The following is a 20431-nucleotide window of genomic DNA, read 5'->3' as shown; positions in this document are numbered from 1 at the left end:
AAACTCGGGGTTTGCGGCTGATAAGTTGCTGTTAAGTACCACGGGTCGTCAAGTGCCTCATGCTGTGCAACTCTCGAGCTTGCCTTTTCAATAAACGAATCATTATGCGGGGCCTCCAGCTAAAAATGCATAAACAACTAAGTCAGTACAGCATCTTCAAGTAGTTAACGGAGGCTAGATATTAGTATAAATCGTAGCAAATATATACTTAAGATTACGTATTTAACTCTTTAAGCTTTCTATATTATAGTCGTTAGTTATTGGGAAAGTTTAGTATATTATTTTTATAATACTACTTTGTATTTCAAAGTATATTAAGTTATCTTTGAGTTTAGTTTAATAGACAGTTTCTTATTTCTAAAGAGGTTCTAAATATAATGATTATTATTATTATTAAATACGCCGTAGGCTCGAAGCCCCCGGTACCTCTACTAGTACTCCCGTATGTCAAACCGTGCCCTAATGGCTGGACTAAATACATACGCTGCGTCGTCGGTTCGCCCTATTGGCGACTGCGTTGCGTTCACTACCATACTACGTTGGTTCTCAACCTACCAACAAAGTCCCCCCTGAGAAGATCGATGCTATCTGGGCCTTGAAGCTGTCCGACCCGTCCCTAGCAGCCATCTTACAATAGTCCCACTAACTACTGGTTCTCCTGTTGCCGTTGCGAGGTCTCTGCGAGAGTATAGTGGCCGTGGTGCGATGGCGGCCCGTAATCGTTCCCTCGGTCCTTCCAACAGCCCGCAAAAGAGGATTACGTGCTCTGCCGTCTCAGGGGCATCGCCACAGCGGCATAGCGGCGAGTACACGCCAAAAGCCCCTGTCTTGAATAAGAAGGCTGCTAGTCCTATTTTTTCCGTCCTGATCTGGCACAGCGTAGACGCCTCCAGTCGGTTCAGGCCGAAATACTTGCCCCCTTTCGGTATCTGCATCGAAGGGCCCTCCGGTTCCTCAGCGATAGCGCGTCGCTGGCGATCGTGATGCTCTGCTCCGGTGAGCCATCTCTTCCTCCAGTGGTCGAGGAGGGCAGCCGGGACCTCCTTTTCCTCACTCATCCACTCGGAGCCCCGGGCCTCCTTCTCCATAGTGTACCCTGCCGGTCGGAGTAGCTGCGACGCCTGCTTCCTCTTCGCCGGCCTATCCTGCCGGAGTATATGTGACGCTTTAGCGCTCGCGCTGCGAAGCAGATTTCTCTTCCCGCTAAGCCGTAGCCGTTCTTCAAACTTAGCAGCCCGGGCACTAAGATAGAGGTCTAGTGGCGGGATTGCTGCTTCTGCTTCCAGGTGGCGAACCGGCGTCGCTTTGTGGGCACCACAGACTACCCGGAGGCACTCGTTCTGTATCCCCATCAGGCTCTTAGCTGGCCCTGCCGGTTCCTCACTTATAGTATGCCACGCAGTCGCCCCGAAGGCAATCGCGCTACGGATAACCACCGTATATAACAGCCTCGCCCGTATAAGATCGCAGCCCCACGACATATTGACTAGCTTTGTCAGGGCTAGCTTTTGAGTTGCCATTTTTGTTTTAACACGCTCAACATGGGCGTGCCACGTCAGTTTGCGGTCGAACCAGACTCCTAGGAACCTGGCTGAGACTACCGGCGACACTGTGGCGTCCCCAAGGCGAATACTTTGCGGCAAGGGCTCTCGGGCCCTAGTAAAGTGCATTAGCTCACTCTTGTCAGGAGCGAACTCCATCCCGTGCCTCACTGCCCACCGCTGACACGTAGCCCATGCGCTCTCCAACCGGCGGCAGGTCGTGTCTGGATCGGTGCCGACGCTTAGCAGGTTCGTGTCGTCCGCGAACCCGACTACTAAAAGTAGTGGATGCTGCTCCGCTAGCTCCTCGTACAGCGTTGAAATGTATAATATAAACAGTATCGGGGATAGCGGTGACCCCTGGGGGACGCCAGCTCGTAGGGGGATTGGCTCTGACTCCTTGCCATCGAACCGGAGGCGTACCGTTCTATCCTCCACGAAGCTGCATACCCACTCCTGAACCCACTCCGGGTAGCCTTTCCGGGCTAATATGGAAATCAGCCGTCTGTAATTGACCGTATCGAATGCCCCCTTGATGTCTAGCTGTAGCAGCGAGGCGATGCCCCCGCGTCTCCACGCCGTATAGACCACGTCCTCAACTATACGTATTGCCAGTTCGGTGGACCTCCCAGCGCGGTTACCCATTTGGCCGTTTGGTAGTAGGCCGGCCGCCTCAGCTACTTTGGTGATACGCTGGCTCATCGCCGTCTCTATTACCTTCCCTACCGTGCTAAGCAGGGCAATGGGGCGCCAGCCGCCAGGGGTCTGCTTCTGAGCTGTCGTTTTATTAGGCTTAGGGATAATAACCACCCTCGCTGAGCGGAAGCGCTCCGGGTAGTACCCCAGCCTAAAGCTAGCTGTTGCCAGATCCGCTAGGATCTCCCATAGGGGTTCACCGCAGGCCTTTAGCAGGCCAGTGGGGATCAGGTCGTCGCCGGGAGCCTTCCGAGCAGCCGTTCCTTTGATGATAGACTCGATATCCATTGTGGTCACCTCCCTAGGGACGTTCAGCTCTGGTCTCGTCTGTAATAGGCCGCGATCGAGGTCCGATAGATCTATATACGGGTCTGGGAAGAACCTCTCAGCTAGTAATTTTGCCTTCTCATCATGTGTACGTGCTGTAAGCGTGTCGCCGGCGTCCCTCCGGAGATCTGGCAAGCCGTGGGCCTCAGGGCAATATAATGATATTTATAAAAACTTGAAATTATGATCTTACTGTTTAAGGAATGGAACTAAACATTACGCTAATACGCTCCTTACACAGTTATAAGGCCCCTTAGCAGTGTATATACTTTAGCTATAGCGTCTGTAGGTTACCTACCTACAAATTCTTCAGGCGAGGGGCCCGAGCTTACTCGATGACCAACTCGATGACCATCTGGGACCCGCTAGTTGCAGGACGTCCAGGACCCCTTGCATGCCATTGCACCAAACCGATGCTGCACCCCGGGTGGCGATGCGTTTCATGGTCCAGGGTAGTAACAAAGCTGGCAGTGGCGGCTGGACCTCAGTTGGTATTCTGGCATTCCAGTAACCTATGGGATAACAAAGTACACAGTTTATTGGCGGGAGGCATGAATTGATATTATTTGCTTCTTTGATTTAAAGCCGACACGGACAATGAGATGTTGCACCCAATTCCATTTTGGTAGTTAGCTCTGTTATTGACGTGCGAATGAGCCAGGTTCCCAAGTCTTTCTTTTACCCAAATGTTCAGCATTGCATGTGCAGGTGCAGGAGGAGGGTCTCTTGCTGGATTGTGCCGCTCAGTTGGGTGCAATGGCAAAGCAAGGGAGAAATAGAATATGCATGAAGGTGGATGGCGTCGTAACCTTTGCTGCAGTGTGGTGTCCTCTTCGCAAGCCGTTACCAAGTTAATAGTAACTTACCTAGGTACACAAACAGCACCTTGATCCAAATTGGCAACCTTAATAGGACGTGATCAGTCAAATGGCGAGGATACGTTTCTGACGAGATTAAGGCCTTCCGAAGTTGAAACCGTAAATCTCCTGGTGCTAAAAAAGCTCCGAATAGGACGAACATGACTTCCTAGGAATCCGGGGTCAAAGGCTGCGGACCAGAGAGGCAACGAACAAGCATTGCTTCATAGTCATTACACTGTTGATCTTGGACGAAATCGTCAGCTATTTTGAGCCAACTTCGAATGAAGCCGATATAAAATCTGCTGCGGAAAGAAAACTTGATCTTTTTCTCCACCGAAAAGCGCCAGGTACCTTATTACTAGGACCGGCCGGGGTGCCTTCTTATTACGACTTCGAGAGCCCATCTTCTGGCCTGTAAAAACTTAGCCAGCTAGCACCGCACCTACGCTAGGCAGAGAGGACTTGGAGCGGAAATCCAGATGCTACCTTATGCCCGCATGCACACAAGCAATCGATCAACCGTCTGGTACCTCACATTTACACTATTCCAATTCGGGCTAGCCCATCACCCATCAATTCCCACCCGCTATTTGGTGCACTCACTTGACCGTGTCCACCCATCCCTTTCTTTTTCCTTCCCGCTGCTGCTCTGTTGCCTCACCATCCCAACCTTTCCTGCGTGAATTGTTGTCAACGGAAAGACCGGTGATCTTCATCACCACGGTATTCCATTCTCTTAACCTGTCGCGTATTCACCCTCTTTGGTTCAATTGAGAGAGTTGCTTGGTAAGTCTTATTCACTGAAGCTTCTCCCAGTCTGTGGCACCACCAACCAAACACCCGAAGCCGCCTTTCTCCACCTCTGCGCAGCCGCTTCTTGCGTGCAGTAGCATTCTATCCAGCTTGCCCTCGACCCCAGCCAGCAAGATCTACCGATCCCTCATCCATCTTCTCATAACCCTCCATCTACATTCGAACCATTTTTGCTTGCGAGCTGTACCCTTCTTCAGACGCCCTACCAACAACGTCGTCGTCGTCGTCGCGTGGTTCATTGTTTGCCCACAGTCAATCGAGACACCACCGGACAATCAGTGGTGTGATTGTCTGAGAACCTAATCGGGCTGACCTTTCATCTTGTAGAGACTGCTGCGACGATCAATCAGTATTTCGCCGTAGGGTCCCGGTAATCATCCTCAGAGGCTATACCTGTATACGATAGTTTTACATCGCCGACACGCGTCGCATTCGCCAAGATGGGGTGTGGAATGAGCACGGAAGAGAAGGAGGGCAAGGCCCGTAATGAGGAGATTGAGAATCAGCTCAAGCGCGACAAGATGATGCAGCGCAACGAGATCAAGATGCTGCTTCTGGGTAAGCGACGACTGATCAAACTCGCAATGGCACTGAACATGATCTAATTACGGACAGGTGCTGGTGAATCCGGAAAGTCGACCATCTTGAAGCAAATGAAGTTGATCCACGAAGGCGGCTACTCGCGAGACGAGAGGGAATCTTTCAAAGAAATTATCTTCAGCAACACAGTCCAGTCGATGCGCGTCATTCTGGAAGCTATGGAATCGCTCGAGTTGCCGTTGGAAGACCAGCGCATGGAGTACCACGTCCAAACCATCTTCATGCAGCCCGCCCAGATCGAGGGAGACGTGTTACCGCCAGAGGTCGGCAATGCGATCGAGGCTCTGTGGAAGGACCGTGGCGTCCAGGACTGTTTCAAGCGATCGCGCGAATACCAACTGAACGACTCTGCACGATAGTACGTTTCGTTCGTAGTCAATCATGGCTTTCCCTCCCGTGCTAACCGCAATCTACCCACAGTTACTTCGACAACATCGCTAGAATCGCTGCCCCTGACTACATGCCCAATGACCAAGACGTCCTGCGATCTCGTGTCAAGACGACCGGTATCACCGAGACGACCTTCATCATTGGCGACTTGACGTACAGAATGTTTGATGTCGGTGGCCAACGATCGGAACGAAAGAAGTGGATTCACTGCTTTGAAAACGTTACCACCATCTTGTTCTTGGTAGCCATATCCGAGTACGACCAACTTCTTTTTGAGGACGAGACCGTCAACCGTATGCAAGAGGCTCTCACTCTGTTCGACTCGATTTGCAACTCGAGATGGTTCATTAAGACCTCCATCATTCTTTTCCTGAACAAGATTGATCGATTCAAGGAGAAGTTGCCAGTCAGCCCGATGAAGAATTACTTCCCCGATTACGAGGGTGGAGATGACTATGCTGCGGCCTGCGACTACATCCTAAACCGGTTTGTCAGCTTGAACCAGCACGAGACGAAGCAGATCTACACTCATTTCACATGCGCTACTGACACGACACAAATACGTTTCGTTATGGCTGCCGTCAATGGTACGTTTTTTCCCCCTTTGACGTGGCACTCTCTGGGTCACTTACTAACATTACGACAGACATCATCATCCAGGAAAACCTGCGTCTCTGCGGTCTCATTTGATTGTTACGCGATACTACGAATACCCCCCCCCCCTTCTCTATCTTACTACACGGGATGCCAGCAACGCGATAACCTGGCTAATGAAGAATTCCCGGTTTCCTCGCGGCGACCTTGCCAAAGGATTTCTTTCCATGTGTCCTTTCTGTCGCCCATCCATCTACCATACTCCTTCGACATCATGTATTACCAAGATGACTCTCCAGGCTGCTGTTGTGGCACCTACCGGCAGTCCATCAGAGACGCGAGAAACACGAGGCAGTGGATGGACGTTGCACTCCGGTCACCGTCGATTGCATATCTTGTTTAATTATGAACTTCCGGAGTCATCTGTCACTTATTATTTTCCTTACTGTAACATCCGATAGGCCCACAAGGCTGGGCAAATCAGGACATATCAAGTGTACGTGAACGCTGAGCGAAGCTAGAGAGAGGACGAGTTGCATGCGGCGCGCTAGTATACCAAGGCAGACACCACGAGTGTGTCTGAGGGAAGGCGGGACGATTCTCAGATGGTTGGATGGATGTGTCCACAAAATTCAAGAAAATCGACACTGTTCTGATGTATTGGCAGTTAAGCAACCACTTGCGACTTGAATTATCCACGTCCAGTCTGTGTGTATTACTCGATCTTCGTGGATTGTTGTGACACGTGTAACTGTAACTGTATACAGCGGGATTTCAAAGATATTATGATGGATTAGCGAGCTGGAAGGAAATGGTTTCGAAGCTAAATACACGATTCAACCTGATCGATCACGCTCATATCAACGTTTTATATGTCATAACATAGAAAGGCTGTTTTACCAGCCTTCATATCAGTAGAACAGTCAAGCACCTGAAAAGCGGTTAAGTCTCTACAATAAGGAAACAAAAGTAATTTGGTGTCATCTTCAAACGTGGGTTGGATATAAATATTTCATGTGCACATTCCATTGTAATGAGAGTGCTACTCAAAATGGCAGGCGCACACAAGGGTTCACCAATGCATTACCAATCATTGCATATAGATGCTGGTTTGTTCCAAGCAAGGGTCTGATGGGGGCGAATATCTATACCCCACCAAAAAGAAGTCCTTTGAGAAGCTCAAGCGTTCGAGAGAGCCGTAGACTGGCTTTCCCTGCTGCATAAGCTCACTTTATCAACCTTGTTTGAAACTATGGCATCAAACCGGTTTGTCGTGCGGTGGAGAAGTCCGATCTTCGGCTGGGTTCCGGGGGCGGCGCTCGGGGGAGGGGGGCGGGGGAGAGTTGAGACGACGGATTAGGAGTGGAATGGTGGTCGATGTTCTTCCTCTCATGAAGACGATTATACAGAGTGACGGACCTGTATCTCCGTCATACTTGGGTACCCACAGTCAGCCAGTTCATCATCTGATTATGGATAACGATTGAAGATATAACCTAGTCATGTTTATTGCACTAGTCACTACAAAAGTACCGCGGGCAGGTGGCTAATCATCATGTAAGTGTGGCGGCACCAAGATCCGGGCCTTATGTCGCAGAGTCTATGACCCATCGGAATTGCGCCTTCCCGGGCTAGGAATATCGGCCGATATCATAGTATGTGGACTGTAGATCTGAGATCTGCAATCTTTACTTCGGACGGTCACGGAAGTCGGATGTTGTTTGTTAACATGACATACCGGCAACGGGAACATTCGAGTACATATGACTCGTTTTCAACCCATACATAAAGACACGCAGCCTTGTAAATTCCCATTAGGCTATGAACATGCTCGATATTTTGGCATGCGTGACTAGGTGCTTAGTGTTTATGGACTTGTGGATATAGGCTCTCCCCCAGCAGGCTGAAGATGTAGATAGCTGAGGGCAAGTCTTATAATCGCAGATATTAAATTAGGAATAATAGCAATTTTCTTTTTAGAATTGAATCATACATATGGTAGCTTACATAATCTTGTCTGATACACCACCTGGATCTGGCTGTGTATCTGATTGTCAGCTCGAGTGTACTGGAGCAACCGCTAACAGAATCGGGATACTCAGCATATACGCGGCATGTTTTCATGAGCTGATAATAACAGGCAGCTAAACATACTGAAAAAGACCTCGGGGAAAATGAAGTCGGCTGCTCGCACCACGCTTGAGGGAGATCAATGTTTGCCTTGAAAAATGGTGCATCTGCGGGGAAAATGGTAGTACCGGCCAGCTACGTTTTCTGACTTTCAAGATATCATGTTGCAACAAACAAAAGAGGAAATCTCCCAAGTGGCATTTTCATCAAGTACAAAGACAGTCAGAGCTGGTTGGCACGGTAATGATATAACTAAGATAGGTTATTTATTCTCACTTCCAGTTGTTAGTATACGAGCATCAAGACATGTATATTCACATGCAGAACCTGCTATTTGACAGGGAACACCCCGTTTTACTTTAGCATCCTCCTCTCTAGTGTGATCTATACCTACCACAGCTTCTCCTAATGCAACGTCCTCAAGTGACTCTCGTGTCAAGCTGTGCTTTCAACAGTGCTCAGTAACCCTTCCCTCCTTCCTTTTCACACCCCCGAGTTTCCAACTGATACTTCATAGCGTACCACAATCGTAATCAACCCAAAGGAGTGCCATGCCCTAACGGGGCACTGATTCACACTAAATTTTTTCCACGAACTCTACCAGCGGACTCCCGAAGACAAACAAATATTCGCCTGGCAGAATACGGCCAAATGCTTCCAACAAGTATCGTACCGCTTCATAGTGTTAGTGATTGCACACCCCGTGGTATGATATCAATAGTATGATATTGAGACACTGCTGGTTACACTCCAGCCTTGTCTATTATGTCTGTTTTGATTTCAACTGTTTCATATTTCCCATCATTTGAGAGTGGGACGTTTCTATTTTTATCAATATTACCTTGATTTCTGTTCCAAAATTGTTCTCCTCAATGTAGGTCTATGACATGCAAGCTTCACATACACACGGAGAGTATCATAATCTGTACGGCTCTGTCATCTCTTCTATGTATGAGACAGCTCATATTTATGCCCTTTCTTCCTTTTCCCATGCCGCGATATTCTCCCTGTACTCAACCATCTCCTTCCACTTCTTCGCAAACTCCATCATGCCACCCTGACCGGCTGAAGCGGCATCCACGACATCCTTCGGCAGCTTATGCGCCGAATACGGCGTCGAGCTAAAGTTACACGCTGATGGATCATCTTGCTCGATAAGCCGCAGCTCAGGCACGAAATCCTCCTCCTCGGCGTTGTCGTCATCATCATCGTCGTCTTCGTCGCTAGTCTCATCGGACTCAGGCCGTACCCCGACATTGTCTGCGCCATCAGAGACTCCCAACAAAGGTCCTGGGACAATCATCTCGAGCAGCTCGTTCCAACCAAATAGCAAGCTGTCTGTGTGGGGTGCCCATGCATTGATGTCGATCAACCGAACCCGTCCCAGGGGCTCATCCTCGCCCTCGGGGATGTAGACATCAAAGACGAAGTTGCCATCTGGGAAGGTATACCGCAGTTTATGGTTGAAAAACTCGTCGATTTTGGATACTATAGCAGCCCGCAGGGGTTTCAAAAACTCGTAGTAATTCAGATCGCGCTGGGTTATGCCGACGAGGCTCCGGTGCTTCACGAAACACCGGAACTCGAGGGCTGTATGAGGGTTGAAGAAAGATCGAAGCACCAAAACTGGCTTGAAAGGCGTGGCGTTTGCGTTGTTTGGGGTAGGTGTGCAGTCATCAAAGGCGTGCTCCAGGTCGTAGGTGATGAAGTTGGAACTTTTCAGGAGAAGATAGACATCGTTTGGGCTGGTGCACTTGATGGTGTTCTGGTGTGGTGATATGAATGCCGCGTCTTTTGGGGCCGTCCAGTTCAGCTTCGGCGCTGCGGCGCCTCCTACTTCTGCGATCTTGTCCTTTATTGCCTGGTGTAGCTCTGGGAATCTTTGGTTGGGTGGGAGCGGCGCCGGCGCCTCTTCATCGCTGTCCGACTCCGAATCCGAGTCGTCTTTTCGCGGTGGCGCACTTGCGCTCGAGGGGCCGACTTCCCATTCCACGTCATCGTCATCATCTTCCTGGTCGTCGTCTGCCAACAGAATGCCGTCCTCTCGGATGTACTCAAGAAATTCTGGTGTAAGTGGGACAAATCTGGACTTAATGCAAGATGTACGGTATCTGCGGGGCAATTAGACAAACCATTATTGATAAAAAAATATAGCGGGTATACTAACGTGGGAAACCAGTAGTCGTATGAACAGTGCAATATGTGATCCCTTGTAATGGGGGGGAAATCGTATCCAGATGGCTTGGTTGCGCCAGAAGTCGCTTCCACGTTAGGAAGGGTGGGCATGTCTTGAAAATGAGCTGACTAGATCTTCAACTCGGCAACTTTGTGAAGAAACTTGCCAAAGAGTCGTAAAAAGGGAAAGGGGTCCGGGAAGGGGGTATCAACTGGTTATATCTTGTGAATTTGGTGAAATGTGCTTGATGCAGGATGTAGCGTGGAGTCATCGCGGGACAACTGTAGCAAAGCTCCAGGGTCTACTGCAGTCATTGATTCAACCCCACCACACTAGCACCTACCACAACTACCCTGCACAATATTCTGCCGCCTTAGACCGCTAACTATCGGCAGCATCCATTATCGCAACACCGTCCTGGCGTACATCGTGTACTATCCAGTGACGGTGCAGCCGTCTGAACAACAAACACACACCTATCCAACATGTCTGACAATGTGGGCCTCACGACGCCGCGCGGCAGCGGCACTTCAGGCTACGTCCAGCGCAACCTAGCCTACCTCAAGCCCCGCGACCGCGCCGCCCCCTACCCCAAAGACTTCGACAGCATGCGCCACCGGCAACGGCAGCCGGACAAGGAGATCCTGGAGCACGACCGCAAGCGGGAGGTCGAGGTCAAGGTATTTGAGCTGCGGGACCGGCTGGAGGACGAAGGGTTAGTTTCTTTCTTATGTCCCACCTCTGTCACTTCGAGAGAGCCGGAAGTTTAACTAACATGGTGACTGATCCAGGGTGGATGAAGACGAGATCGACACGCAGTGCGACAAGCTCCGAAAAGAACTGCTGGCCAAGATGGAGAAGGGAGTCAAGGACTCGATGCCTAAGAGGGCCCTCAAGCAGTACCAGGTCCACGAGATGGCCGAGGCGAAGATCAAGGAGAGCGAGAGGTTGCGGAGCGCGCTCAAGATTAGCAAGGATTACCAGGAGGGCAATCACTGGAAGAGGCAGGAGGAGCGGCTGAAGAAGGCGCTGGAGAAGGACGATGAGAAGGACGACAGGGATGACAGGGATGGCAGAGACTAGGGGTATCCGGATACATATCGGTTGTAGTATCATCGCAGTTCAATATGGGCATGGCGTCACGGCGTTTATACGGGGTGGATGGGCTTTGCGTTTAAAGCTGGCGATTGCATTCTTGCACAGCAGAAGCCCCCAGAGTATCAGTTAGAGATAATTACACTCAATGAATACTTTCAAGAAGACTTCAGAGTTGATGTCTGATATCGCATGTTCCCTGTGTCCCACCCGCTCCATCTATTGGGTATCAAGGTATTTTTCCGTTTAAACAACCACCTAATTTGCTGCCAGAATCTCCGCGGCATCCGGGGCCGGGGCATGGTCAACTCTTCCATTATTCCTACGCTTTTCCTCTTCTTGACGCCGCTGCTCTTCAAGTTCTTTCTGCTGCTCGTGGCCAATGTATGTGGTGTAGCGGATCGTCCCCAATGTCAACACTACCATGAAGAGGATACCCAACACTGACCGACGGATCAGCACCCACCGCAAACCTTCGATCTCAGACTTTGCATCACTATTGAGCGTAACGCTGATTTCGAGGTTCACCTGTTGAATCTAGATGCGTGTTAGTGCAAAGGCTTTAATGGGTATGAAACAGAGGCAGCCAGCTTACAGCACTTTCCGTACGACGCTGTTCCTCCCTGACAGCCATCCTGCGATCATTGAACATGCCCTTGACATCATCCTTCAGAGTCATCAAATCCTGGCTGAGCCTCTGACCCAGGATATCCACCTCATGTTGCAGCAGTGTCCTTTGCTGGCGCATCTGCTCGTCGGCGGCCTTGCGGTTATTGTCGACCTCGGTGCTCAGCTCGGAGCACGCGGCACGGAAGAGGTACGTCTCGTTATCGACATCGCTCTTGCTCACCAGGCCCGTCTGCGCCATGCCTAGGTTCTGCGCCAATAGCGTTCGCACCGCCTTCATGACCGTGATGGCCTGCTCCTCTGTGTACCCGCCGCCTTCGAGCTGCTTGACCAGCCCGTATGTATCGAAGTGGTGGATGTAGGGCGGTGTCGAGATGTGCGGGTGCGAAAATTGCGACGGCGGGGGCATGTGTAACACGGCCTCCATCGGGCCGCTTGACTGCATTTTCTCCTCGGCGGCGACTTGCTGCGGCGTGGGACGGGCCTGCTGAGCGCTTCCTGAGCCCTCAGACGGCGGGGTGGGCTTTTCGGTCTTAGGGGACTCTTCGGTCTCGGGGGACTCTTCCACGGCCTTCTTAGAGTCTAGCTCGAAATCGTCCTTTGCTTTAAACTCGGGCGTCCCATGATTCTCGTCTTTCGGGCCCCCTTTCGAACCCCTCATCTCCTTTCCGGGCTGCGGCAATTTCACAACATTGGGCGAGGCCGGTTGCGGCTCAACCGCTTTGCCGTGTCTCTCAAACACGGCTTTCCTCCTTCGGGCGGATGTCGAGAAGGCTACGGCGTAGTGTCCGCTGCAGTGACTATTCGGGGACTTGCGACATCGGCTCTTTGCTGTTTGGGCTGCCGACTCGCCCAGTCGAAGCGAGCGATAGAGATGGGGGTACAGGAACGTAAGCCGCTGCGCCGGCATAGTGATGGGCGGTGGACTTCGGTAGAGGGTACGCGAAGCTGCAAGAACTAGTATGCTGGACACAGGCGGTCATGGTTACTTAAGAAATGGGCTGTAACTCAAAGGGCCGATTGTTTAGGTTGTTATCAAAAAAGCTGCCGGCATTGGACACGGCCTCGGGACAGCTTTGTGGTTACCTCGCTATAGGCATCAGCAGTATACCTGCATATAGCTACATATTGCATCGTACTTGCAATGTGCAGCATGGTCAAAGTCTCGACAATGTTGATACTCGTCGACCAGCACACGATGAACTGGAAAAACCACGACCTGATATAATGACTTGTCCTTGGCCATGAGAAGTCTATACACAATTGGAGGGCCCCTTCGATGGGAACTTCGCACTCAGCCGTCTAAGGTATTCAAGCGATACAAATTTCACGGCCAACCAAGCCACATTTTATCCTCAAAATCAACACTCCTGCCAAGCAAGCCGGCCAGGACGAGATTTGCCCCTTCCCCAACTGGCTATCTCCATTTAGGATCGCTGAGAACGGCCTTGTACAACTATTTGCTTGCTAAAGCGACTGGTGGCCAATTTCTGGTGAGAATTGAAGATACAGATCAGGTGAGACGATTTATTGAAGTATAAGACTTTGCACACGCTCACATGGACTTAGACGAGAATTGTCAGCGATGCCGAGAGCAAGCTCTATGAAGATCTGAAATGGGCTGGTTTAGACTGGGACGAAGGTTTGACTCCTTGCATCCCATACTATAATGATGAAGTTGGCTTAGAAGTTCATCAGGACCCAGCATTGGAGGTGACTTTGGGCCTTACAAACAAGTATGTTACCATCGCTAAAACTCAACATCACGGCATCAGGCTTACTGTCAAATAGTCCCAAAGATTGCCTACGTACAATCAACATGCTTCTCAACTGCTCGATAGTGGTCGCGCCTACCGCTGCTTCTGCTCACCAGCAGAGTTAGATGCCATCAAAGCACAAAACATCAAGGAGGGAACATCAATTGGCTATAACAAGACATGCTCGCATATTCCGGAAGACGTCTCCACTCGTCGCGCAGCTGCAGGAGAACCTCACTGTGTTCGCCTCCGCTGCGAGCATGAAAAACCTGCCCCGCCATTCCATGACATGGTATATGGCAGATATAAAACTCCATTCGTGCCGGAAGACTTTATCTTGATTAAGCGGGACGGATATCCTACCTACCACTTTGCCAACGTAATTGATGACCATCTCATGCAGATTACGCACGTCATCCGCGGAGCGGTACGAGGAGCCTTTCCCCTCTTCAACTACGTTCGTATTAATTTCATGTTAGGAATGGTTAGTTTCGACACCCCGACACGTCATGCTATACGATGCCTTTGGATGGGAACCTCCCGAGTTTGCCCACGTTGGTCTCCTCGTCGATAGCAACCGACAGAAGCTCAGCAAGCGCCTCCATGATATAGGCATATCCTCTTACCGGGAAAAGGGGTACCTCCCTGTTGCTCTGCTAAACTATGTGGCCTTGCTCGGATGGAGCCCACTACGGACAGGTCAAAAGAAAATTACCGAAACCATGGACCTTGAGACTATAATCAGCAAGGTCAGTCTCAGTTGCTGGATGAGCTCTACGAGCGTCCCTGTGCTAACCAAATGCTATACTAGTTTCACCTTAGGTTTACCAGGGGAGACATCAGGATCAACGATAAGCTGGCCTTCATCCAAAACTACTACCTGAAGAGAATTCTGGCGCAACCTGAATATCCCGAGACCATCCAACAAGTAAGCAACGTGATCTTGCCGAATCTGGAGAAGGCGATCGGGGAGGTCGAGAAAGGCCGTAGTGACAACCCCTTACTCGGCCCCATCATAGTACCAGCGCGACCGGCCGAGGAAGACTCGAATCTCGTCGGTAAAGACTACCTCAGGAAAATGTTCGAAGTGGACATGAAGTCGTTCGTGGACGCCGAAAGTCACGTTTGGAGAAATGCAAACCTCATCTGGGAGATACCCGAAGAGAGCTACGTCCAGGCGCTCGATATCGAGATGGAACAGAACACGGTGGACAATTTCTGGGTCAAGCACCCCGACGCTGCAGCACCAGAGGGCGGCAACAGACCCATAAGCGCACTGCAAGACCCGGATATCTGGGACATGTTCGACAGCCTAGGCCGCAAGCCGTCCAAAGTGGTGGACCTGTTCCATGCCACCGTCCAGGAAATCACTGACGAGGCGTGGACCAAGGAGTCGCTGGAGAAGAAGATGAAGCCGCTCATCATGTCCATCTACTCGGACCGCGAGGAGCACGGCAAAGATCGAGAACGGGGCAGGCGTCAGGTCTGGGGATGGCATGCGCTGCGGTGGATCATGGTTGCTGGGAACGTGGGGCCGGCGCTCATACCTAGCATGGAGCTCCTGGGCAAGGCGGAGACCATGAGGAGAATGAGTGTTGCGAAACGTGCTGCTCTGCGATGGGAACAGGATGAGATGAAAAAATTCAAGGACAACTCGTCCTAACTCAGATGAAGGGATCGAGGATAGGCTAGGTAGGAGATATCCTGTTGTAAAAACACCAATATGTACATCATGTAACAATAGATAGAACTTCTATCTTGGGTCCTGTATTGAGTTGTTTACCGAATGTACCCTCTGCTCTAAAACGCCGTCCAATGCTTCTTCGTGTCTCATTAATATCTTGTGTTGGACCCTTTGCAGCAAGTCCTTGCCAGTACTTTCCAGCCCACTGCAAGCTTCGCATACAAACTTCATCCAGCCAGGGCACTTGCAGGTGCCGGGGGCCCCCCACCAAGTCCGTTGAAAATCTTCGCCTTGACTTCCGTGGCCACTAGTCCCTGCACTTCTTTTCCAATCACAGCCTGACTCTCCTTTGCCATCTTCTCAAGCTCGGCGTCCACAGCCTTGCCGCTCTGGCTGAACATGTTTCCACCCCGTGCGTTTCGCTGCAGCATCCCAGTTGCCTCGCGAATCTTGGATCCCAAGTCCATTACTTGTTTGTTGCCATAGTCGCGGTTCGTGAAGAGCGGGCTCTGAGATAGAGTCTGTACCCAGTACTTGTTCCACAGCAGCTCCAGCAGGCTCGTATCTAGCGTCGACTTGAAGTGCGAAACCTCGAGCGAGTAGTATTTGCTAGCATGCGCACCAAAATCCGCTGCCTTGGCCATGGGTACCGACGTGCCCGATCCCGCCGCGCCATCTCTGCTCCCAGACTCCGACGACTCAGCAGGCTTATAACTCTCGGGAAACGTCCTAAAGGCGCCAATCTCCACACGTCCTGCGCTGATGGTACGGTCCGGGTCAATCACAACCGCCGCGAACGGCTCATTGAAGTTCTGTTGTAACTGTTGCGTGCCGACATCGATACCACTAAGCCAGCATCCGTAGCCAGGGTGGCTGTGATACCAACCCACGACGTTCTCCTCACGCCCGCCTTGCTCACGCGACAGGCGCAAGTATTCAATCATGTACTCGTTGGCGTCATCCTGGGCGTTGACGCGGGTCTCAGTACCTTCGACGGGCAGGCCAAACGCATCCGTCACCACGAAGGTGTCACCGTCCACGTAGCCCTGCATCAGGCCCATGACTTCGATGGACCCACCCGACCGCGCGTGCATCACCATCTTGATGAGGGCTACGGCGCTGATGCGCACGTGCTGAAAATGGTGCGGGTTTTGGCGCCAGGGTTTTTCTTCGTTGAGTTTCTTTTGGTGCGCGGGAGAGTAGTTGTACAGTGCGTCGCGGGTCGGGTCGACGAGTTTGACGTCGTTGTCGAGCTCTGGAGGGGGTGTTAGTAGGTGTGACGTGGTAGGTAGGTGACGAGTCGCTTTGAGAGAGCTGTTGACATGCAGAAGGACATATACTGACCCCATGATTTCATTGCCACTTCCATATTGACTGTTGGGCTCCGAGAGCGGTGGAGACAGGAGAATGGAAGTTGGGCGGGAGTTAGAAGCTGCGAAATGAGGGACGACGGTTCGCTTGGAGGGGTGAAGTTGAAGCTCACCTAGGCTGCGTAGGTGTTTGCTACATAAATCTGTATAAAGAGGTATCGATAGCTTTATCGATAATGCATGAAATTTGAGCCGCCTGAGGGCATTGAAGACCCGCCCGGCGGCCGCAATCTCAAGAAGATCGCGAATCGACGGTCGTGTACGCGAAGGGCAGTAGTCGCGACACGATGTCCAGATCTCAATTAATCCAGCCGATACGGCACTCTTTATTGAGGCCACTGGTAGGTCGCAATCGTCTCTTATGCGCAACGCCCCATTGATATCAATAGGCTCCCCGGCCTCGGAATGCCTTCATTGGCTCGGTCACCCGATCTATGGCTGATATGTAGGTATCCCGATTCATCGAGTATTTGCAGTAGCAAACACTGACAAGACAGACCAAAACCAGAGGAGAAACTTTCCAGCTTGCCTGGGCAACATAAAGAACTACCAGTCCCCTTCCCCATGACGTATGCCTCCTATCCGTCCTACCTCAAAGAACTCCCATTGACCAGCTCATAGCAACGAACTACTCCACCAAGACGAAGAAAACCAAGTCCGCCTCCCTCGCTCCGTCCAAGCCCTGTACCTGCAGCCTCTCCGGCGAGAAGCCGAGTTCGGCGTGCCGACATGCGACCTGCAGCTCCGATCCTACAGCGTACCTAATCTCGAGTTCTTCTGCGACTTCGCCCTGCGAGCGGCGTACTACCTGCACCTACCGGCGTTCGGCCCCGTGCCGCTACCACGCATCACAGAACGCTGGACTGTGCCGAAGTCTAGTTTCATTTTCAAGAAGTCGCAAGAAAATTTCGAGCGTGTGACGCTGAGACGGCTGATCCAGATCCGCGATGGGCACCCAGAGTCCGTCCAGATCTGGCTGGCTTTCCTGCAGAAGCATGCGTACTATGGTATTGGAATGAAGGCGAACGTGTGGGAGTTTAGCAAGATTGGTAAGTCGGATTGGAGACATCAGGGGCATTTGGGAATTTTGCGCCAGGGGCTAACTCGTGGTTTACAGGTGTTGGCAAAGATATGGATTCGCAACTGCCGTCTATGCAAGAAGCTATCGATGAGAAGATGAAGCACCTCGGACGGGACAAGGTTGCTGATACTGTTGAGAAGGTCAAGGAGTTATTGGAGAGTGAGCGGTTCAGGCACCGTGGTGGTCCGGGAATACCTGCTTATGGATTGTCCCATGGACCCCAGAAGGTTCATGAAGGTACTTGAACGCGTGCCATATTGACTATCAACATAGATGTATAAAATCTGTATCATTGTCGCATACAAGACTCGGCTTGACAAAAGGGATCATGGAGACGACTTCAGGTCAACCGATCATTCGTACACTAAGGCCTCTTCAGGCTGTACTTATTCGGTAGAGACACTAGAAGCCTATACATAGAAAATTCGAGGTTGGAAGAAGGAATGTCGCAGCTGACATGTAGTTGGGTCACTTTGACAAAATGACATGCTCCATAATAATGCTCCAGGGTAACTTACGTCGATGTGGCCTGAGCTTTGATTCCCTCAATTCTCACCTCAACATTTACGCATACGATTCCGCTCCACGAACAGAGAGCGGATCCAATCTCATTAATTTGATTACGAATGCTAGTTGAAAGGTACGGTTCTTGAATAATTTGTGAACTCAGATGCTAATAATGGCAGGGCCAACCATAATTGCGGCCTTGTTGTTGAGAAGCCCTAGGCGAAATCTTCTAAGCTGTGAAGATATCGCATTGCATCGACAATCCGAAGAGTGTAAATGTCCTCCAAAGTCTGTGCCCGCTGCAGGCCTTCAGCGGTCTCACGAAGCCTGAGAAGTCTCCTCATGCCACGAGCTCACAGGCGCTCCAATTCTACTAAGGCGGAGCCTGCTCCGAACAGCCAAAATGTCACTATATTCTCCGGCATCCAGCCCACGGGCGTGCCGCATCTTGGCAATTACTTCGGCGCCATGCGGCAATGGAAAAAGCTACAGGATGGGGCACTAGATGGGACCAAGCTCATGTTCTCTATCGTCGATTTGCATGCAATCACCATGCCGCAGGATGGGCCAATTTTGAGGCAAAGGAGTGCGGAAATGCTCGCTGCTTTGCTGGCAATTGGACTGGATCCTCAAAAATCTACATTGTTTTATCAGTCTTCGGTATGCCCAATGGAAGAGACAAGGGGTTTTCAAGAGCTAACTATGATTTAGGTCCCTGCGCATACTGAATTGATGTGGATTCTGAGCTGTACGGCATCATTTGGGTACCTGGGTAGAATGACCCAATGGAAGGTACGTATCCATGTTCGGATTTGAGTATGATGCGCTATTCATGGAATGACGAGTTGTAGAGTAAACTCTCCCTGGATAACAATGCCTTGCCATTTACCGAAGAAGTCACCTCGTCGAAGCTCAAGCTGGGCCTGTTCTCCTATCCCGTTTTACAAGCAGCAGACATCCTCATCCATGGGGCCACACACGTCCCCGTAGGCGACGACCAAAGACAACATCTCGAGTTCGCACGCGAATGCGCCACGAACTTCAATCATGCTTATCCAGGGGTAGACCTCATAGCACCTCAAACCATCACCAGTACGCCATCCCCAAGCCCCGAAAACCTAGAGTAGAACCTCGCGACTAATGAATACATCATAGCTCCCTCGCCCCGCGTAATGTCCCTCACCAACCCCCTCAAGAAAATGTCCAAATCAACCCCCAACCACCGCTCTCGCATCCTCATCACAGCCGACGAGGCCCAGATCCGCTCCCGCATCAACAGCACCGTGACCGACTCGATGAACCTCGTGACGTACGACCCGGCGCACCGCCCGGGCGTTGCGAACCTGCTCGAGCTGCTCGCGCAGTGCGATCCGCATGATCGATCACCGGGACAGCTGGCTAAGGATATGGGTAACGAGGCTAACCTCAAACAGCTGAAGGGCATAGTGGGGGATGCGCTGGTGGGGGAGCTGGCCGGGATCAAGGAGAGGTATGAAGAAATCTTGGGACGGCAGGGTGGAAAGTGGATAAGGGAGGTGCAGGAAGAGGGTGCGGTAAGGGCAAGGAGCAGTGCGGAGGGTACGATGAGGAGGGTAAGGGAGGCGGTTGGGTTGGGTGCTCCGTAGATGAGGCATGAGAAGAGCCGTGCTGGAAAGGTGTATTAAATGTAAAATTTACCTGTACGAAATACCATGTATACTGAGTTGCGTGCTGGTGTTATTGAAATGCGTGATTAGTGTGAATGCTGGGAACAATCGATTGGCCCACCAACCGACCATCCTGGGGATGAGAAAACCTTGCCAGAGAGCCTTGGGACGGCCATGCGAGTCTGTATGCATGGATATAGCGCCTCCCTGAAGACCAGAGTGTTTACTAACACCATCGCCATCATCATTGCCGTTGCCCCGATCATCCTATACTGCACACAGAGCGGTCCAGCCCCGTCGGTCAACTTCATAATGCACTGCAAATGCTGGAGAAAGCTCCACACCGGAAGAAGTTGAACTACATAAGTGACAGTTCGGTCATGTTGATTCCCCATCTTGAAGTTACTGTTGTAACAGATTCGGTGATAAAACAAAGAAATGAGAAATCTGGGTCGGTTTATTCAATAGCGTGGAAGCCAGTGGCAGAGGAACAAAACTATCAGTTACCCATCAATACACAAATAATGAACGAGATAT

The 20431-nt window shown here is 51.0% G+C and overlaps 8 protein-coding genes across 8 annotated transcripts; 5 read left to right on the top strand and 3 right to left on the bottom strand.

Moving 5' to 3' along the window:
* The first annotated feature begins 4392 nt into the window (after positions 1-4392).
* BCR38DRAFT_89956 (G-protein alpha subunit) lies at positions 4393-6303 on the top strand. The gene is made up of 4 exons (XM_040865745.1): positions 4393-4795; positions 4853-5195; positions 5258-5814; positions 5874-6303. Exons 1-4 carry the CDS (start codon positions 4678-4680, stop codon positions 5915-5917), a joined length of 1062 nt encoding a protein of 353 aa, XP_040719622.1. The 5' UTR covers positions 4393-4677; the 3' UTR covers positions 5918-6303.
* A 2429-nt stretch (positions 6304-8732) lies between these two features.
* BCR38DRAFT_463195 (cell division cycle protein) lies at positions 8733-10399 on the bottom strand. The gene is made up of 2 exons (XM_040862636.1): positions 10119-10399; positions 8733-10062 (listed from the first exon to the last, which is right to left on the bottom strand). Exons 1-2 carry the CDS (start codon positions 10235-10237, stop codon positions 8919-8921), a joined length of 1263 nt encoding a protein of 420 aa, XP_040719621.1. The 5' UTR covers positions 10238-10399; the 3' UTR covers positions 8733-8918.
* Positions 10400-10612: 213 nt separating this feature from the next.
* Positions 10613-11171, top strand: BCR38DRAFT_323972 (cwf21 domain-containing protein; the record flags this gene model as incomplete). The annotated part of the gene is made up of 2 exons (XM_040854795.1): positions 10613-10842; positions 10919-11171. Coding segments are annotated over 2 exons (483 nt in total), but the record flags the coding sequence as incomplete, so codon positions are not given.
* Positions 11172-11480: 309 nt separating this feature from the next.
* On the bottom strand, positions 11481-12759 carry BCR38DRAFT_332112 (uncharacterized protein; the record flags this gene model as incomplete). The annotated part of the gene is made up of 2 exons (XM_040855120.1): positions 11481-11759; positions 11818-12759. 2 exons carry the CDS (start codon positions 12757-12759, stop codon positions 11481-11483), a joined length of 1221 nt encoding a protein of 406 aa, XP_040719619.1.
* A 230-nt stretch (positions 12760-12989) lies between these two features.
* Positions 12990-15353, top strand: BCR38DRAFT_520595 (uncharacterized protein). The gene is made up of 6 exons (XM_040865165.1): positions 12990-13366; positions 13419-13491; positions 13548-13585; positions 13641-14033; positions 14086-14355; positions 14418-15353. Exons 1-6 carry the CDS (start codon positions 13094-13096, stop codon positions 15267-15269), a joined length of 1899 nt encoding a protein of 632 aa, XP_040719618.1. The 5' UTR covers positions 12990-13093; the 3' UTR covers positions 15270-15353.
* BCR38DRAFT_360738 (COP9 signalosome complex subunit 5) lies at positions 15354-16755 on the bottom strand. Its single transcript, XM_040857164.1, has 2 exons — positions 16635-16755; positions 15354-16545 (listed from the first exon to the last, which is right to left on the bottom strand). Exons 1-2 carry the CDS (start codon positions 16657-16659, stop codon positions 15518-15520), a joined length of 1053 nt encoding a protein of 350 aa, XP_040719617.1. The 5' UTR covers positions 16660-16755; the 3' UTR covers positions 15354-15517.
* A 10-nt stretch (positions 16756-16765) lies between these two features.
* On the top strand, positions 16766-18297 carry BCR38DRAFT_520593 (ribosomal protein S10 domain-containing protein). Its single transcript, XM_040865164.1, has 5 exons — positions 16766-17001; positions 17050-17105; positions 17158-17229; positions 17282-17709; positions 17778-18297. The coding sequence occupies exons 1-5, from the start codon at positions 16948-16950 to the stop codon at positions 17984-17986; spliced, it is 819 nt and encodes a 272-aa protein (XP_040719616.1). The 5' UTR covers positions 16766-16947; the 3' UTR covers positions 17987-18297.
* On the top strand, positions 18298-19951 carry BCR38DRAFT_419751 (tryptophanyl-tRNA synthetase). The gene is made up of 5 exons (XM_040859339.1): positions 18298-18381; positions 18428-18908; positions 18960-19040; positions 19100-19340; positions 19404-19951. Exons 2-5 carry the CDS (start codon positions 18525-18527, stop codon positions 19871-19873), a joined length of 1176 nt encoding a protein of 391 aa, XP_040719615.1. The 5' UTR covers positions 18298-18381; positions 18428-18524; the 3' UTR covers positions 19874-19951.
* The last annotated feature ends 480 nt before the right edge of the window (positions 19952-20431 follow it).

Source organism: Pseudomassariella vexata (assembly GCF_002105095.1).
Source record: "Pseudomassariella vexata strain CBS 129021 chromosome Unknown BCR38scaffold_2, whole genome shotgun sequence".
Taxonomy (NCBI): Eukaryota; Fungi; Ascomycota; class Sordariomycetes; order Amphisphaeriales; family Pseudomassariaceae; genus Pseudomassariella; species Pseudomassariella vexata.
This window is presented reverse-complemented; position numbering and strand designations above follow the sequence as displayed.

What these genes read in the sequence shown, in the direction of transcription:
- BCR38DRAFT_89956 (XM_040865745.1), top strand. Translation starts at nt 4,678, where the DNA reads ATGGGGTGTGGAATGAGCACGGAAGAGAAGGAGGGCAAGGCCCGTAAT. An exon ending in GATCAAGATGCTGCTTCTGG is followed by an intron (nt 4,796 to 4,852) that starts GTAAGCGACGAC and finishes AATTACGGACAG; the next exon opens with GTGCTGGTGAATCCGGAAAG. An exon ending in CGTTATGGCTGCCGTCAATG is followed by an intron (nt 5,815 to 5,873) that starts GTACGTTTTTTC and finishes ACATTACGACAG; the next exon opens with ACATCATCATCCAGGAAAAC.
- BCR38DRAFT_463195 (XM_040862636.1), bottom strand. Translation starts at nt 10,237, where the DNA reads ATGCCCACCCTTCCTAACGTGGAAGCGACTTCTGGCGCAACCAAGCCA. An exon ending in TACGACTACTGGTTTCCCAC is followed by an intron (nt 10,063 to 10,118) that starts GTTAGTATACCC and finishes ATTGCCCCGCAG; the next exon opens with ATACCGTACATCTTGCATTA.
- BCR38DRAFT_520595 (XM_040865165.1), top strand. Translation starts at nt 13,094, where the DNA reads ATGAGAAGTCTATACACAATTGGAGGGCCCCTTCGATGGGAACTTCGC. An exon ending in TGGTTTAGACTGGGACGAAG is followed by an intron (nt 13,492 to 13,547) that starts GTTTGACTCCTT and finishes GAAGTTCATCAG; the next exon opens with GACCCAGCATTGGAGGTGAC. An exon ending in TTGAGACTATAATCAGCAAG is followed by an intron (nt 14,356 to 14,417) that starts GTCAGTCTCAGT and finishes ATGCTATACTAG; the next exon opens with TTTCACCTTAGGTTTACCAG.
- BCR38DRAFT_360738 (XM_040857164.1), bottom strand. Translation starts at nt 16,659, where the DNA reads ATGGAAGTGGCAATGAAATCATGGG. An exon ending in AGTGGCAATGAAATCATGGG is followed by an intron (nt 16,546 to 16,634) that starts GTCAGTATATGT and finishes CACCCCCTCCAG; the next exon opens with AGCTCGACAACGACGTCAAA.
- BCR38DRAFT_520593 (XM_040865164.1), top strand. Translation starts at nt 16,948, where the DNA reads ATGTCCAGATCTCAATTAATCCAGCCGATACGGCACTCTTTATTGAGG. An exon ending in ACTCTTTATTGAGGCCACTG is followed by an intron (nt 17,002 to 17,049) that starts GTAGGTCGCAAT and finishes TGATATCAATAG; the next exon opens with GCTCCCCGGCCTCGGAATGC. An exon ending in ACCCGATCTATGGCTGATAT is followed by an intron (nt 17,106 to 17,157) that starts GTAGGTATCCCG and finishes CTGACAAGACAG; the next exon opens with ACCAAAACCAGAGGAGAAAC.
- BCR38DRAFT_419751 (XM_040859339.1), top strand. Translation starts at nt 18,525, where the DNA reads ATGTCCTCCAAAGTCTGTGCCCGCTGCAGGCCTTCAGCGGTCTCACGA. An exon ending in GTAGAATGACCCAATGGAAG is followed by an intron (nt 19,041 to 19,099) that starts GTACGTATCCAT and finishes GACGAGTTGTAG; the next exon opens with AGTAAACTCTCCCTGGATAA. An exon ending in AGCACCTCAAACCATCACCA is followed by an intron (nt 19,341 to 19,403) that starts GTACGCCATCCC and finishes AATACATCATAG; the next exon opens with CTCCCTCGCCCCGCGTAATG.